This window comes from Canis lupus, chromosome 21 (genome assembly GCF_048164855.1).
Source record: "Canis lupus baileyi chromosome 21, mCanLup2.hap1, whole genome shotgun sequence".
Classification (NCBI taxonomy): Eukaryota; Metazoa; Chordata; class Mammalia; order Carnivora; family Canidae; genus Canis; species Canis lupus.
The window spans coordinates 39207472-39221866 of record NC_132858.1 but is presented as its reverse complement, the minus strand read 5'-3'; the positions used below and the strand labels follow the sequence as shown (position 1 = coordinate 39221866).

Genomic DNA, 14395 nt, shown 5'->3' with positions numbered 1-14395 from the left:
TTGTGATTTATGAGAAATATATATTGGTCTTTTGTCATGGTTCTTGGCTCACAGCTCCCCAAACGCTTGAAATTTCCTGGGCTACAAGAACAATGAGAACATCTTTTGTCATAATATTTGGTCTTGTCCTCAGTTCCTGAAATCAATTCAGAGCCATAAAAGTGAACTGGGTGTCTTGTTATTTATAACAAACTCCTTTCCACCCCAACTGGGTTTATATTAATGAGGTGACTTTTGGAAAGCACTTTAGGATGGAAGCTGGTTGTCAGAGGAACCAACCAAGAACAGAGGGGTAGAACTTTCAGTCCCACCCTCTGACTTCCTGGGAGGGGAGAGAGGCTAGAGATTAAATCAATCCCCAGTGGCCAATGATTTCATCAAACATGTCCACATAATGAAGCCTCCATAAAATCCTAAATGGACAGGGTTTGGAGAGCTTCCAGGTTGGTTAGTATGTGTGGATTTGGAGAGTGGTGCACCTAGAGAAGGCATGGAAGCTCTGTACCCTTTCCCCACACCCTGTCCCATATATCTCTTCCACCTGGCTATTCCTGAGTTATACTCATTTATAAAATACCAGTGAACCAGTAAGCAAAATGTTTCTCTGAGTTCGGTAAGCAACTCCAGCAAATTAATCAAACCCAAGAAGGTGGGGGCAGGCGGGGGGCCGGGGTTGTTGGAACTTTTGCTCTATAGCCAGTCAGTCAGAAGCCTGAGTGACAACCTGGACTTGCAACTGGTATCTGAAGTGGAGGGCAGTCTAGTGAGGATGGGCCTTTAATCTGTGGAATCTGATGCTGTCTCTGGGTAGACAGTGTCAAAATTAAGTTGAATTGTAGGATACCCAGCTGCTGTCTAAGAATTGCTTAGTTAGGGGTGGAAACTTCCACCCACCTATCTTAAAATTTGGGTCCAGAATCACGTTTAGGTGCTTTTTTCCCTTTCTTCCTTATTTCTTCCTAAGAAAGACAGTAATATTTTTAATCATTTTGGTCACCGACACCTTTGAGAGTTTGATGAAGCACAAACCCTCTCCTCAGAAAAATATATATTAGATACAAAACTGCATAAATTTTCAGGGAATTCATGGACTTCCCTGAAGTTCATCCATCTATCCAACAGGGATCTGTGGACTCTGGGTTAAGAGCTCCTCCATGGTGGGACTTCATAGATTGGCTGGTTAGGGTACTCCCTCATCAAAGAAACTAGAGATGCGGGGCAGAAGGCTCACTCAAGAGCACTAGAGTGGCCTCAGTGTTCCCACTCCATTGCCATGCATAGTTTCCCTAACCATTCACTGAGTCTGTTAATCTCTGATCCCACTGAACCAGAGAGCTACCGAGCTACTTAAACTTTGGGATCCTGAATATTTGCATACTCTCTCAGGAATGCAAAAGAGCTGTCCAATTCATTTGCCTTGAGACAGTTCTTTAACTATAAATTTGCTCTGGTTTGAAAATTCTGTGCTAGCAATTACTTCTGCAACTGGCTAATGCAAATCACTCTTATTGCAGGGAGGCAGCAAGGAGAATGTCATCTATGGTTCAGCAGCAAGAATATAACCCTAATGACCCTCCACTTTGGTTTGGCTATGATTATGAAGGCAAGCCTCTTACAAAACAAGAGATAACACCACTTAAAGAAGATGAAGAAATCACAGTGACAGATTCAATATACAGTGGTGAAGAGGAAGTAGTATGACCTTCAGCCTCAAGCAAGAAGAACAAAAAATCTAGAAGTTGGTAGCTTAATTTGATGAAAGTATTTTTACCAGCTGGATCTCAACAGTGTAACCAAGCAGCAAATCATCTCCTGATTTTTATTCCAACTACAAATATTTCTAAATACATTATTAGTTCTTCTAATTGGTTTAATCATGATTTTTTAAAAAAGCCAAATCAAGTATTGCTACTATGTAAATTTTCTACTTAAATTTACCTTCATCAAACAAATGGTGCTGATGAGATTATCAAATCTAAGGTTACAGTTATAAAATAACCCTGAGAGATGTGACGTTTTTGACAAGGAATTTAGAAGCTTTTCTTCACAAAAGAAAGCAGAGATGGTCAGGTCATATGAGTCAGTGTAAGAGTTTGAGCCTGGGTAATGATTTTAAGGATCTGTGATGATTTAAAAAATGTAGACATACATCTTTAAAGGAAACAAGGCTTTCTTAGTTATTTCCAGACATTTAACAATAAGAACTAAATGCCACTTAACCCAGGACTCACCTTCACATTTGATTTAACAGTCAGGGATAAGTTAAATAGAAATATGAACTACATGTGAATTGAAAGGATATCCCTGCAATGTTTCAGAAAGATCTTTAAAAAAAAATTTTTATTTATTCATGAGAGACGGGGTGGGGGGGGGAGGGGGGAGGGGGAGAAGCAGACTCCACGCAGGGAGCCCAATGTGGGACTCGATCCTGGATCCCAGGATCACACCCTGGGTGGAAGGCAGATGCCTAACCACTAAGCCACCAGGCGTCCCGAAAAATCTCTTTTTAATCACATCTGTGCTACAGAGGAATTTTAACAACCATGCTATGTCAAAAAAGATGCTCTTCCTATTTTATGCTAAAAGGTATGGATTGTCGCGTACCTCCTTATTAAGCTTTCACCTGTGGATTTTTATCACTATTGATATTTCTGTTGAGGGTCCAGGGAAAAGCACAACTCTGTTCTGTCACAAATGACCTGTGTTGGTAATACCGGATCAGTCTTTAACCTATTTTCTCCATTACTTTTTAAAAAATTCCAGTGTAGTTAACGTGCAGTATTATATTAGTTTTAGTTATATTAATATATTATATTAGTTTTAAGTATAGTTTTAGTTTTAGGTATACAATACTTTTAGGTCTAGTTTTAGGTATACGATATAGTGATTCAGTAATTCCATGTATTACGAAGTGCTCATCATGGCAAGTGCACTCCTAATCCCCATCACCTATTTCACCGATCCCCCCACTCACCTCCCCTCTGGTAACCATCATTTTGTTCTGTATAGTTAAGAATCTCTTTTTGTCTCATTTTGTCACTTTTTTTTGTTTTTTAAATTCGACATATGAGTGAAATCATATGGTATTTGTCTTATTCTGACTTATTTCACTTAGCATAATACTCTCTAGCTCCAACCATATTATTGTAAATGGTAAGATTTCATTCTTCTTTATTGCTGAATAATATTCCACTGTGGACCACATCTTCTTTATCCATCCATCAATGGACATTTGGGTTGCTTCTGTAATTTAGCTACTGTAAATAATGCTGCATTAAACATATGGGTATATACATCCCTTAGAATTAGCATTTTCATATTCTTTGGGTAAATACCTACAAGTGTGATTGCTGGATCATATTGTAGCTCTATTTTTTAATTTTCTGAGGAACCTTAATGCCTGCACCAGTCTGCATTCCCACTGAGAGTGCAAGAGTTCCTTTTTCTTTAAATCCTCACCTGTTTGTTGTTTACTGTGGTTTTTATTTTAACCATTCTAAAGGGTACAAGGTGGTGTCTCATGCATTTGATTTAGATTTCTCTGAAAATGAGTGATGTTGAGTGTCTTTTCATGTGTCTGTTTGCCACCTGGATGTCTTAATTGGAGAAATGTCTGTTAATTTCTTCTATTTAATTGGATTGTTTCTTTGGTGTTGAGTTGTAGAACAGTTTATTTTTGCTTTTGTTTCCCTTGCCTCAGGAGACAGATCTAGGTAGATGTTGTTTCAGCTGATGTCAGGGAAATTACTGCCTATGCTCTCTTCTAGGATTTTTTATGGTTTCAGATCTCACATTTAGTTAGGTTCTTAATCCATTTCGAATTAATTTTTGTGTATGGTGTAGGAAAGTGGTCCAGTATCATTCTTTTGCATGTAGCTGTCCAGTTTTCAAAACACCATTTATTGAAGAGATGGTCTTTTTTTCCCATTGCATACTTTTGCTTCCTTCGTCAAAAATTGATCATAGGGATCCCTGGGTGGCACAGCGGTTTGGCGCCCGCCTTTGGCCCAGGGCGCGATCCTAGAGACCCAGGATCGAATCCCACGTCAGGCTCCCGGTGCACGGAGCCTGCTTCTCCTTCTGCCTGTGTCTCTGCCTCTCTCACTCTCTCTCTCTCTCTGTGTGACTATCATAAATAAATAAAAATTAAAAAAAAATTTAAAAAAATTGATCATATAATTGTGGGTTTATTTCTGGTCTTTCTATTCTGTTCCATTGATCTGTTTATTTTTGTGCCAGCACCATACTGTTTTGAATACTATAGCTTTTTTTTTTTAATATTTTATTTATTCATTCTTGAGAGACAGAACGCAAGAGAGAGGCAGAGACACAGGCAGAGGGAGAAGCAGGCTCCACGCAAGGAGCCCGATGTGGGACTTGATCCCAGGACTCTAGGATCATGTCTTGGGCCAAAGGCAGGCGCCACACTGCTGAGCCACCCAGGGATTCCTATAAATCTTGATTTCATGAAGACTAACTAAAGGATACTATGAGATGTTCCACAAAGTTTACTTTGTCTCGTAAATATGAAGAGTAGAACTGCAAATAAATAAAATATTAACAAGAAACTATTATAAATCATAGTATTTGAGGTTTATTAGAAAGCATTATTTAAGAACTGATTTATCCTAATCATAAAAAAACATAATCCAAAAGATAGGTCTATTCAGTCTTGGGTAAGTTAAATACCCCAGAAGTAGACAAAGTAAGGTTTGAAAGAGAAATTTAGGAAATTATACAGTATGCTACTGTAACAGTAAAAATCAATATTCATACAGCAGACTATAAAATAGCTGAATTTTCTCCTCTTTCCAATGCATTATATCTTAAATGATACAAAAAAATTAAGAATCGGTGGCAAAAGCATCACATTTATGATGTGTTTTATTCATAGCTTCAATTTACATTGATATCATAAGAAGTACTAAGTAGCAAACATGTTACAAGAGAGCTATGGCGCAAGAATTTCTAAGATAACTGCCCCCCATTACCTATGCCTTTGTATATCTCCTCCTCTTGAGTGTAAATGGAAATTATAAATATGATGAGATAGCACTTCCATGATTATGTTACAGTATATGGCAAAACAAAGATTATTCCAGGTAGGTCTGATCTAATCAACTGACCCTTTATTTTTTTAAAGATTCATTCATTTATTCATGAGAGACAGAGAGAGGCAGAGACACAGGCAGAGGGAGAAGCAGGCTCTCCACGAGGAGCCCTATGTGGGACTTGATCCCAGGACCCCGGGATCATGACCTGAGCCAAAGGCAGATGCTCAACCACTGAGCCACTCAGGTGCCCTCCAGTGAGGTCTTTAAAAGCACTTTCTCCAGCTGGTTGCAGACAAGATCAGATATTGAAGTACCAGGATCACTGAATGCATCATTGCTGGCTTTACAATGGAGGAATGCGAGTGGCCCGTGGAAACTTAAAATGATCACAGATGGACAGCAAGAAAAGAGAGAGCTCAGTAGTAGTTACAAGAAGCTGGATTTTGTCAACAATCTGAACAAGCTTGAAAGTAGATTTTTCCCCCCAGAGCATCCAGATGAGAACATATTCTGGTTAATGCCTTGAGTCCAGCCTTGTCCACCCTGAGCAGAGAACATAGCCATGCAGGTGTCTTAACCTACAAAACTGTAAGCTAAAAATAAGTGTTATTTTAAGTCGGTAAGTTTGTGTAGTTTCATGACAGGGAAAGAGAAAACAAATACAATAGCTAAGTACAAATTTTGAAAAGGCCCCCACAAGACAATTCACCAGTATTCATTCACTCCAATTTGTTGTTTTCAACATTGAGATGAACTATGGTTTTTGCATTTTGTAGTCACAGATCTGTTAATCATTGTTAGAAATTGCAAAGATTTTTATTTGTTTATTCATGAGAGACACACAGAGGTAGAGACATAGGCAGAGGGAGAAGCAGGCTCCATCCCAGGACCCCGGGATCCCGGCCTGAGCCAAAGGCAGATGCTCAACCACTGAACCACCCAGGCACCCCGTCATTGTTAAAAATTATAAATATAATTCAAACCATCCTTAGTCCTGCAGTTTCAGGGACTGAAACCAGCTTTGACTTCTAACATTTACAGTGCCTTCTGGGGCATCGGCCTTAATCCATTTTTCATGTTTGCTTGCTTGGTTCATGAGCCCTGAAACACAAAATTGCATAAAGTTATATCTTCATTGACAAGAGCAATATCTGACTACATAGATCCTAACAACCCATCTCTGAAACTGAAAGATACTTTTGGAACAGCAAAAATCTTAGAAAAGATAGCCTGAGTTGGGAGAGCTGCAAAGGGGTTACCTGAGCTTATTCCCTCCTTTCATTTTCTCAGAACATCTGAAAGGGAAGCTACTCTTTTATTTGTATTTAGCTTTTTTTTGTATGCAGGTTTTAAAAAGAGTACAACTGACAAACTACATGTGCTTAACATATGCAATACAGTTAAGTTTTGACATACTTAAAACTGTGAAACCCATCTCTTCAATCAAATTAATGAATATATCCACCACTCCTACAAGTTGCCTTGTGCTCCTTTGTCATCTCTTCCTCCTGCCCCTTTCCTGTCACCTCCAGACACTTCTCCCCAACCCCTCAATCACTGATCTGCTTTGTGTCATACAGATTAGTTGCATTTTCTAAAATTTTAATAAATGGAACAAAATAATATGTATTTTATTCTTTTAAAAAAATCTAGGTGCTTCCACTCAAGATAATCATTTTGAGGTTTATTCATACTGAGGCAGGTATCAGGTAGTTTCCTGATCAGTACTTCGCTGAAGCCTCATGGGCACCGTGTGCAGCTCCATCTCCTCTCTGGAATGGTCTCTTGTGAAATCTAGCAGTCTTGGTCTCCCCAGATGCTCAGTCCAGTGTCCTCCTCTGCAGGAGTCTTTTGGGCTCTGTATTACCCCTCCTTGCCCTGCAACCTGGAAATTACCTCCAGGGAATAAGCTGTAGCAGGCATAGAGCTCACCAGGTTTATTTCCCATCTCTCTTTTAGTTCTACGTTTTTTTTTTTTTTTTTTTTTTCTTTAAATCAAGGTAACTAAAGCTCCATTGTAATTCTGGATTTAAGAGACCAATCAGGGAATCCCTGGGTGGCTCAGCAGTTTAGCGCCTACCTACAGCCCGAGGTGTGATCCTGGAGTCCCAGGATCAAGTCCCACACTGGGCTCCCTGCATGGAGCCTGCCTCTCTCTCTCTGTCTTTCATGAATAAATAAAATCTTTAAAAAAAAATAAGAGACCAATCAAATCTGAACTGAATCCAAGCACACAAATCAGGAAATAACTCTTTTCTTTAGTATAGTTTTTTCCTTTGTTAGTAACATGTGATGTTCTTAGTTGATGAAAAGGTGTTGGACACCAATCCAATCTTCGTGTCTTTGATATAAAGTATATCTTGGATACAAATTCTTCTCTGAGTTCTTGCCTCCCCTTTAATCTGAGCCATAATCTTGTCTATGTCTTAGAGTTCATTGCATCTTTCAAGTATCCAATGACTTCTGGAGTTATTCCCTTCTACTTCTCTTGCTATATTTCAATGCCATCATTACTTCTCAGTAAACTGGTTAAAAATCTCATTTCTAGTGGTAAATCCTGATGTTAGAAATGTAAAAAAACAAAACAAAAAACAAAAAAAATACCACAAGCCCAAATGGTGTCACTTAGACTGAGTTCCCAAACAGGTGCTTAATACATAATCTAACTACAGTTTCAAACTACCCCAGCAATGGAGTCTTAGCTGGTCAGTCAGGAATTTTTCAGTCAGTGCCAGTGAGTGACACAAGGGCCCTTTCCATCCCCTAGAGATAGACAAGCTCTTGTGAATAAGACCCCTTTGTTTTTCCCCCCTGGCCTAGCCTGGAACAATCCTTTTCTTTTGCTAATAACTTTCCTGTCCTCCCATCCTCTAGAAAAATCTGCCATTTGGTACAACTTCCTGGAGTTCCTCTCTACTTGCTAGGTGAGGTGCCGCACAATTCAAACAATTCATGAATCGTTCAATAAAGCCAATTAGATCTTTAAATTTACCTGGTTGAATTTTGTTAATTCACAAAAGCTTCTCTTTTTCTTCCAACTCATTATTAAGGGGTTCAGCTTTGTCAATTCAAATGTTCTTCTTTTTGTGCCTGTGCTGAATTTGGTAGGTCATGAATTTTTGAGGTACTTGCACCTAACAGTTTTTCTATAATACAGATTTTTTTTTCTAGTAATTCAAGTAAGTGTAGAGGAAAGAACTGGAAATCCTGAAGAGTGGTTGCTCTAACTTCATTATTATTATTTTTTTACACTATTTGGCATCAGTAGTAAAGCATCAACAATAGTAATGTTTTTCCAACTAAGATTTTTTCCTCAATAGATTTATTTATTACCTCCCCAATCATGCTTTTCTTGCTTATGGAAAGAGTAGCCAATCTACTCCTTTCCTTTTGCAGCAGTAGAGGCTACTGTTGGTGAGGAAGACCTTCCTCTGCCCCTAGGGTTCTTCTAGCTGGACTTAAATTGACCTGAGACAGATTTACAGAAGAAAATCAAATTTAATAGGTGTACATATGGGGAACACACACAGGCATGAAATCCTAAAGACAATGAGGCAACACAAACTTATTTGAACTAAGGAGAGGGATAGGGCCTGAAGATACAAAGGGGAGAAGGCCATAAGCAGGAATATGAAAGATGTTTTGAAAAACAACAGTTGCCCTTTTATGCAGGTGAGTTTCTTAGGTAAAGGGGAGCCTCTGTTAATAGCTCTCATGCTGGCCCAGGCTCTCCTTTCCAATGTAAATTTAGGCAATTGAGGGGGAGGCAGACAGCTTTTCCAGCACCTGCTGGGTTTTGATTACTTTTAAATTGAAATAATCTTTATGCCAAAGTGATCCATCTTGGGGCAGCCCACCCTTGGCCCTCACACTACACACAATGCTACTGCTACTAACAAAATGAACACACAGCAATTTTAGTCTAGAGATAATACTCAAAAAGCAAGATGGTTTATACAATTCCATTTAGGTTGCTTGAAAATGGCTTTCCCTATCTTGCCCATAAGTAATTTATTGAAAGCTCTTCACTCTTTGGTCTGAATCTGTGGGGACTATTCTAATTTGTAAAGTTCATAAATTCCTTCCTACAAAAATCTTGCAACACATTTTGGAACTTGCAGTTGCAGGAAACTTGTTCCTTATTTAACCCTTTGCCAATGATAATCAATGTTTTATTGGCCAAAAAAAATGGGAAATGACAACCCTATCCTTATGTAGTTTGCCTTCCATTAAGTGGGAGAAAAAGCTGTTTCTCAGGACATTTAAAAAAATATTTGCTTATTTGAGAGAGAGAACGAATACGACAAGACAGGCAGAGGGAGAAAGAGATTCTGAAGCTCACTCTGTGCTGAGTACACAGTCTGATGCAGGGCTCGATTTCACAACCCTGAGATCATGACCTGAGCTGAAACCAAGAGTCGGACACTTAACCAACTGTGCCACCACTCAGGTGCCCCTCAGAACATGTTTTAAACTCCAGTGTTTGCTCTCTAAATCTGTCCTGTCCAAATCTACCCAAATATACGAATCTCCAAGTTATTTTATTTACCCCCAAATACCTAGTTGAGAAGCATTAATCATTATTTAACCCCAAATATACCTGACCTAATCACACTAGGTGTGAACAAAGATAGGGCTTTAAGTAGGAATTTGCAGACTTTAATTTTCTGGTTTCAAAATAGGCTTAAAAAGCTTCTTGGCTAAGGTGAGCTTGCCCCTTCTCCTCCCTGTTCCCAGCCTCCACTTCCCTTTCCCGACCCTTATAACAGAGTTTATTAACATTTGGGTCAGAAGGATAATTCTGGTGCTGCCTTATTAGCAGCAGATTTAACTTCAATGATTCATAGCTGGAGGATCCCCATTTTACATTATAAACACTACTGACCACCCACTAGGGGAAGCACCAGGCTAAAGTAGTTTATACCTTCACATTCAAAAGATGTACAAAGACATGTTAATATCCTCAAGAAGTTTACCAACTGGCTGGGACAATAAATCATACACTTGTGAAACATGAAAATAATGATTCTGAAATTTTATTATTTTTAATGCATATGTTTTACAAATAAAACCTCTAACCATACACAATTCTATAACCAAATATTTTAATGTTTATTTTACCCATTCTAATAGGTAGTATCTCATTTGGGTTTAATGTGCATTTCACTGATGGCTAGTGATGCTGAACATTTTTCTGTGTTTTTATTTGCCATTGTATCTATCTTTTATGGTTGCATTGTTTCTAAAATCTTACATAATTACACTTTTTCCTCAAATCATTTTTTCCTTACTACTGGGAAGAGGTCATTCAGGGTAAGATTTGGCTGCGGTTCAGTATTTCTTAAGTGAACAAAATAAATACAAAAATAAAAACAAACAAAAATCCCCAGGCATTACAAGCATAATTCATATGCTCTAAGATTAGGGATTTTTCACTTTGATCTCTAGTCTAGAGGTCAACAAATTACAGCCCACAGGCCAAATCTGGCCTGAGGCCCGCTTTTATGGCCTAAAAGCTAAGAATGAGCTTTACATTTTTAAAGGGTTACAAAAAAAACAAACCCCAAAAGAATATGTAAAGTCTAACATATTTACTATCTAGCCTTACAGGTAGTTTGCAGATGAACAGAAACAAAACCTTTGGTAAACATTAATGAACAAAGTTGATGTGTAATTATCTATGACATTCCCAGTATCTTACACTTTAACAAAATGATGGGGAAACAAAAACACTTTAAAACTACAAACAATCTAAAGGCAATTTTTCTACATTAGCTTCCTGTCAAAGTATTTTTAAGCAGACAGCCATAAACCTATAGCATTTTTTGTTCTCTTATGGAATTTCTTCCATGTCATCTTAAGGCACATTTACATGACTGACAAATCCATGTGTTATAAGGTTGGAGAAAACTCAAACTTCAATGTGCTCTAAAAAAAGAATTATTTCTATGAGTCATATCAAAAACTAGTTTTTTTCCCACTTGTAGGGAAAACACTGTCACTAGATCTTAAAAGTAGCTTTCTGTGGGCTTAGTCCCATTTCAGCATCTTTTCTAATCTATGAACCAGTTTTCCATTATAAATCACAATACCACTAAACGTCTAACTCTGGCCTAAAAACAAGCTGAGAACTCTCTTTTGACTTGGTGGTCTGTTCCAAAATGAATTCATTTTTTATATTCTAATTTACATTTCTAGTTTGAGTAAAATAAAGAGAACTCAGTAGTATTACCCTCTCTACTAAGCAGACAAGAGTAAACATCATTGGCTGGCAACATGCTTTATCTGCAATACTTTCTAAACATCTAACCTGGGGCCTTTAAGACAAAAGGATTTTGTGCTGCTGTGGTTTTGGGTCCCAGAATGTCTTGATACACCACAGTGAGGTTTCATATCTCACTCAGGATCACACCCTGAGCTGAGGGCAGGTGCCCAACCGCTGAGTCACCTAGGCGTCCTGAGAAATCAATTTCTTCCAAGAAATATCTTACCTAAGCCATTCACCACTCGTTGAATTTGCCATATATGGGTAGAGCACAAAACTTGGAATCAAGGATCTTCTAAGGATTAAAAAATGCACTCCAAAGAATACACATTGTGTACAGCTTTTAAAGTACATAAACGTTTCAGCCTGAGAGTCCTAGGCTTCCTTTGTCCCCAGAATAGGATATAATACTTATAAATTACTTTAAGAATTGTACAATGTACAGTTATTAGTGACAGCGACAGTGAGGGAAGCCATGAAACAGGAAATCAAACAAAATTACAAAGCTGACACAGCAAACCCTGTGGGAAGCCTGAGCCCTAGGGACTAATTTTTACTGGCAGGGTTTTTTTTGCAGAAATCATGCAGCAGTCATGCTACAGATACAATCCAGACTTCTTAGCAGTGAGGGTATTTCTGTTGCTATGCCTCATAGGCTCTGTAAGGAAAGCCCAGATGAGCTGAGCTCAGCTGCCTATAATAACAACTCACATATAAAGCTGCTCATTATTTCCAAAACTGGGTTTTATGTTGGAAATCTCCACAGAAAAAGCAATCTGCTCTGATTTTCTAGGCCTCTTAAATTATTCCATCCATTTGATAAAAAGGTCTGTGGCCTTCTGGGCACCAGTTTTAGAATTAACAATTTTTTAAAAAATTTATTTATTTATTTATGATAGGCACACAGTGAGAGAGACAGGCAGAGACACAGGCAGAGGAAGAAGCAGGCTCCATGCACTGGGAGCCTGATGTGGGATTCGATCCCGGGTCTCCAGGATCGCGCCCTGGGCCAAAGGCAGGCGCTAAACCGCTGCACCACCCAGGGATCCCCCAGTTTTAGAATTAAAATGAATTATGAAAGTTTCTATAAACTCAGTCACTTGTTCATACAGCTCTCCAAAGGGATTGCTCTGTTTTTATCTGAGGTCCCTCTGCATAATTACTCTAATGGATTTAACCTAATATGAGAGACAATCTTTAGATACATCTGGGGCTCATGGTATGTCATGTCGTACTCTATGAAAAAATTCTGGGGACACCTGGGTGGCTCAGTGGTTGAGAGTTTGCCTTCAGCTCGGGGCGTGATCCCGGAGTACTGGAATGGAGTCCCACGTTGGGCTTCCTGCATGGAGCCTGCTTTCCCTTTGCCTAGGTCTCTGCCTCTCTCTCTCTCTCTGTGCCTCTCATGAGTAAATAAATAAAATCTTAAAAAAAAAAAATCTCAATAAAGCCACTAAAAAAAAGTTAAAAAAAAAAAAAAGAAAAAAATTCTGTTGATCAGTATCTAGATTTTTTTTTTTTTTTTTTAAGTACCTAGATTCTTACGCTGTGGGCGGGAAATAAACTTCATTCTGCAACTTGGGCCTTCCTGGTTTAGGAAGGAGGGGCTGGAGTGTAAGACATAATAACATATAACACAAAAAGAATTAAATACTCTGAGGAGTCTCATAATAGCTCATGAAGTAAGCGTGTTATCTTCCTCATAGCATTCATCTATTTCTTCAACCAAAGTTTTCTGAAGGTTTATGTATTTGTTTGTGGAGTTTAAGATAGATTACTGTGGAGTCCAGGCCACTGACCTTGGTCTCCTGATTTACTACAGTAACATGCTAATTAGCTTTTCCTTCACTCACCATTGCTCTTTCCAATCTTTCTCCACTCAACATTCAATGATCTTTGTAATGCATAGATTTGGTTGTGTAAACCCAGATGAAAACCTTCTGGTGCCTTTGCAATGCACTTAGTATAAAATCCAAATCAGCCTTATATGATCTGACCCCTCCCAAAGTCTCCAGCCTTTTCTTTTTTTTTAATTTCATTTATTTATTCATGAGAGACACAGAGAGAGCAAGAGAGGTAGAGACACAGGCAGAGGGAGAAGCAGGCTCCATGCAAGGTGCCCGATGTGGGACTCGATCCTGGGACTCCAGGACCACGACCTGGGCCGAACGAGCGCTAACCTGCTGAGACACCCGGGCTGCCCTCCAGCCTTTCTTTATACCATTTTCCCCTACTCTCTATACTCCAGGTATGCTGGACTTCTCTCACTTCTTCAAACTCATAATGCTAGTCTAATTTAGATGTGTCATATAAACCCTTTCACTGTATCATATACATATAATTAATACATTTATTCCACTTCATTGTGCTCATTGATTTGTCTTACTTACTAGGATATGAGCTTCCCAGATGACAGAGAGATCTTTTATTCCCAATTTCTAGCAGTGCTTGATTCAATAATCAATAAAAGTTTGTTGAGTGACTGACAAAATAAAGGAAAATACAGAAGACAGGAGCTAGGCAAAGGAAAGATGATGTTTGTTTTCAAATATATTATGCTTGATGTAGTACTAGTTTAACAGAATAAGGATGGGCCAGAAAAAAGAGAGATCAGGCCTGGGATACTGATTTCATCCAGTGACAGGACTAGTAAGTGTTCTTAAATCATTTAATGAGGTTTATTATTTTTTTTAATGGCTAAAGTGTTGAAAATAGGGTTTTAAAACTAAATTAAAGCTAAAAGTAAATTTCAGAAAGACACAAGATTCTATGAGTAACAGAACAAAAAATGACAAAATAATTTCTAATTCAAACATTCTTAACATATGTAAAATAATTTAATTGCTATAATTCAGAACATTATTAAACAGATTCATATTATTGCTTTAGATTACTATGGTCAAGGGACGCCTGGGTGGCTCAGTGGTTGAGCCTCTGCCTTTGGCTCAGGGAATGATCTTTGTCCGGGGATGGAGTCCTGAATTGGGTGCCTGCTTCTCCCTCTGCCTGTGTCTCTGCCTCTCTCTCTGTGTCTCTCATGAGATTTTATTTAAATAAGTTAAATAAAATCTTAAAA

General features: G+C 38.5%; 2 protein-coding genes across 12 annotated transcripts in view; one reads left to right on the top strand and one right to left on the bottom strand.

Annotated features, from left to right (window-relative positions):
- Positions 1–1865, top strand: part of FBXL13 (F-box and leucine rich repeat protein 13) — a 204665-nt gene extending 202800 nt beyond the window's left edge. For all 8 annotated transcript variants that reach the window (XM_072791447.1, XM_072791453.1, XM_072791450.1 and 5 more), the window contains one exon: positions 1515–1865. In XM_072791447.1, coding sequence (XP_072647548.1) covers positions 1515–1701 — 187 coding nt within the window. In that variant the 3' untranslated portion in view covers positions 1702–1865. The remainder of the gene's footprint in view (positions 1–1514) is intronic.
- The window catches only part of FAM185A (family with sequence similarity 185 member A), a 79122-nt gene that overhangs the window by 15792 nt on the left and 48935 nt on the right, over positions 1–14395 (bottom strand). For 2 of the 4 annotated variants that reach the window (XM_072791463.1, XM_072791464.1), the window contains one exon: positions 4867–6155. The exons of the other annotated variants lie outside the window; for them this stretch is intronic. In XM_072791463.1, the coding sequence (XP_072647564.1) occupies positions 6043–6155 (113 nt within the window). In that variant the 3' untranslated portion in view covers positions 4867–6042. Of the gene's footprint in view, positions 1–4866; positions 6156–14395 lie in introns of those variants that run through there. 4 annotated transcript variants of the gene reach the window in all.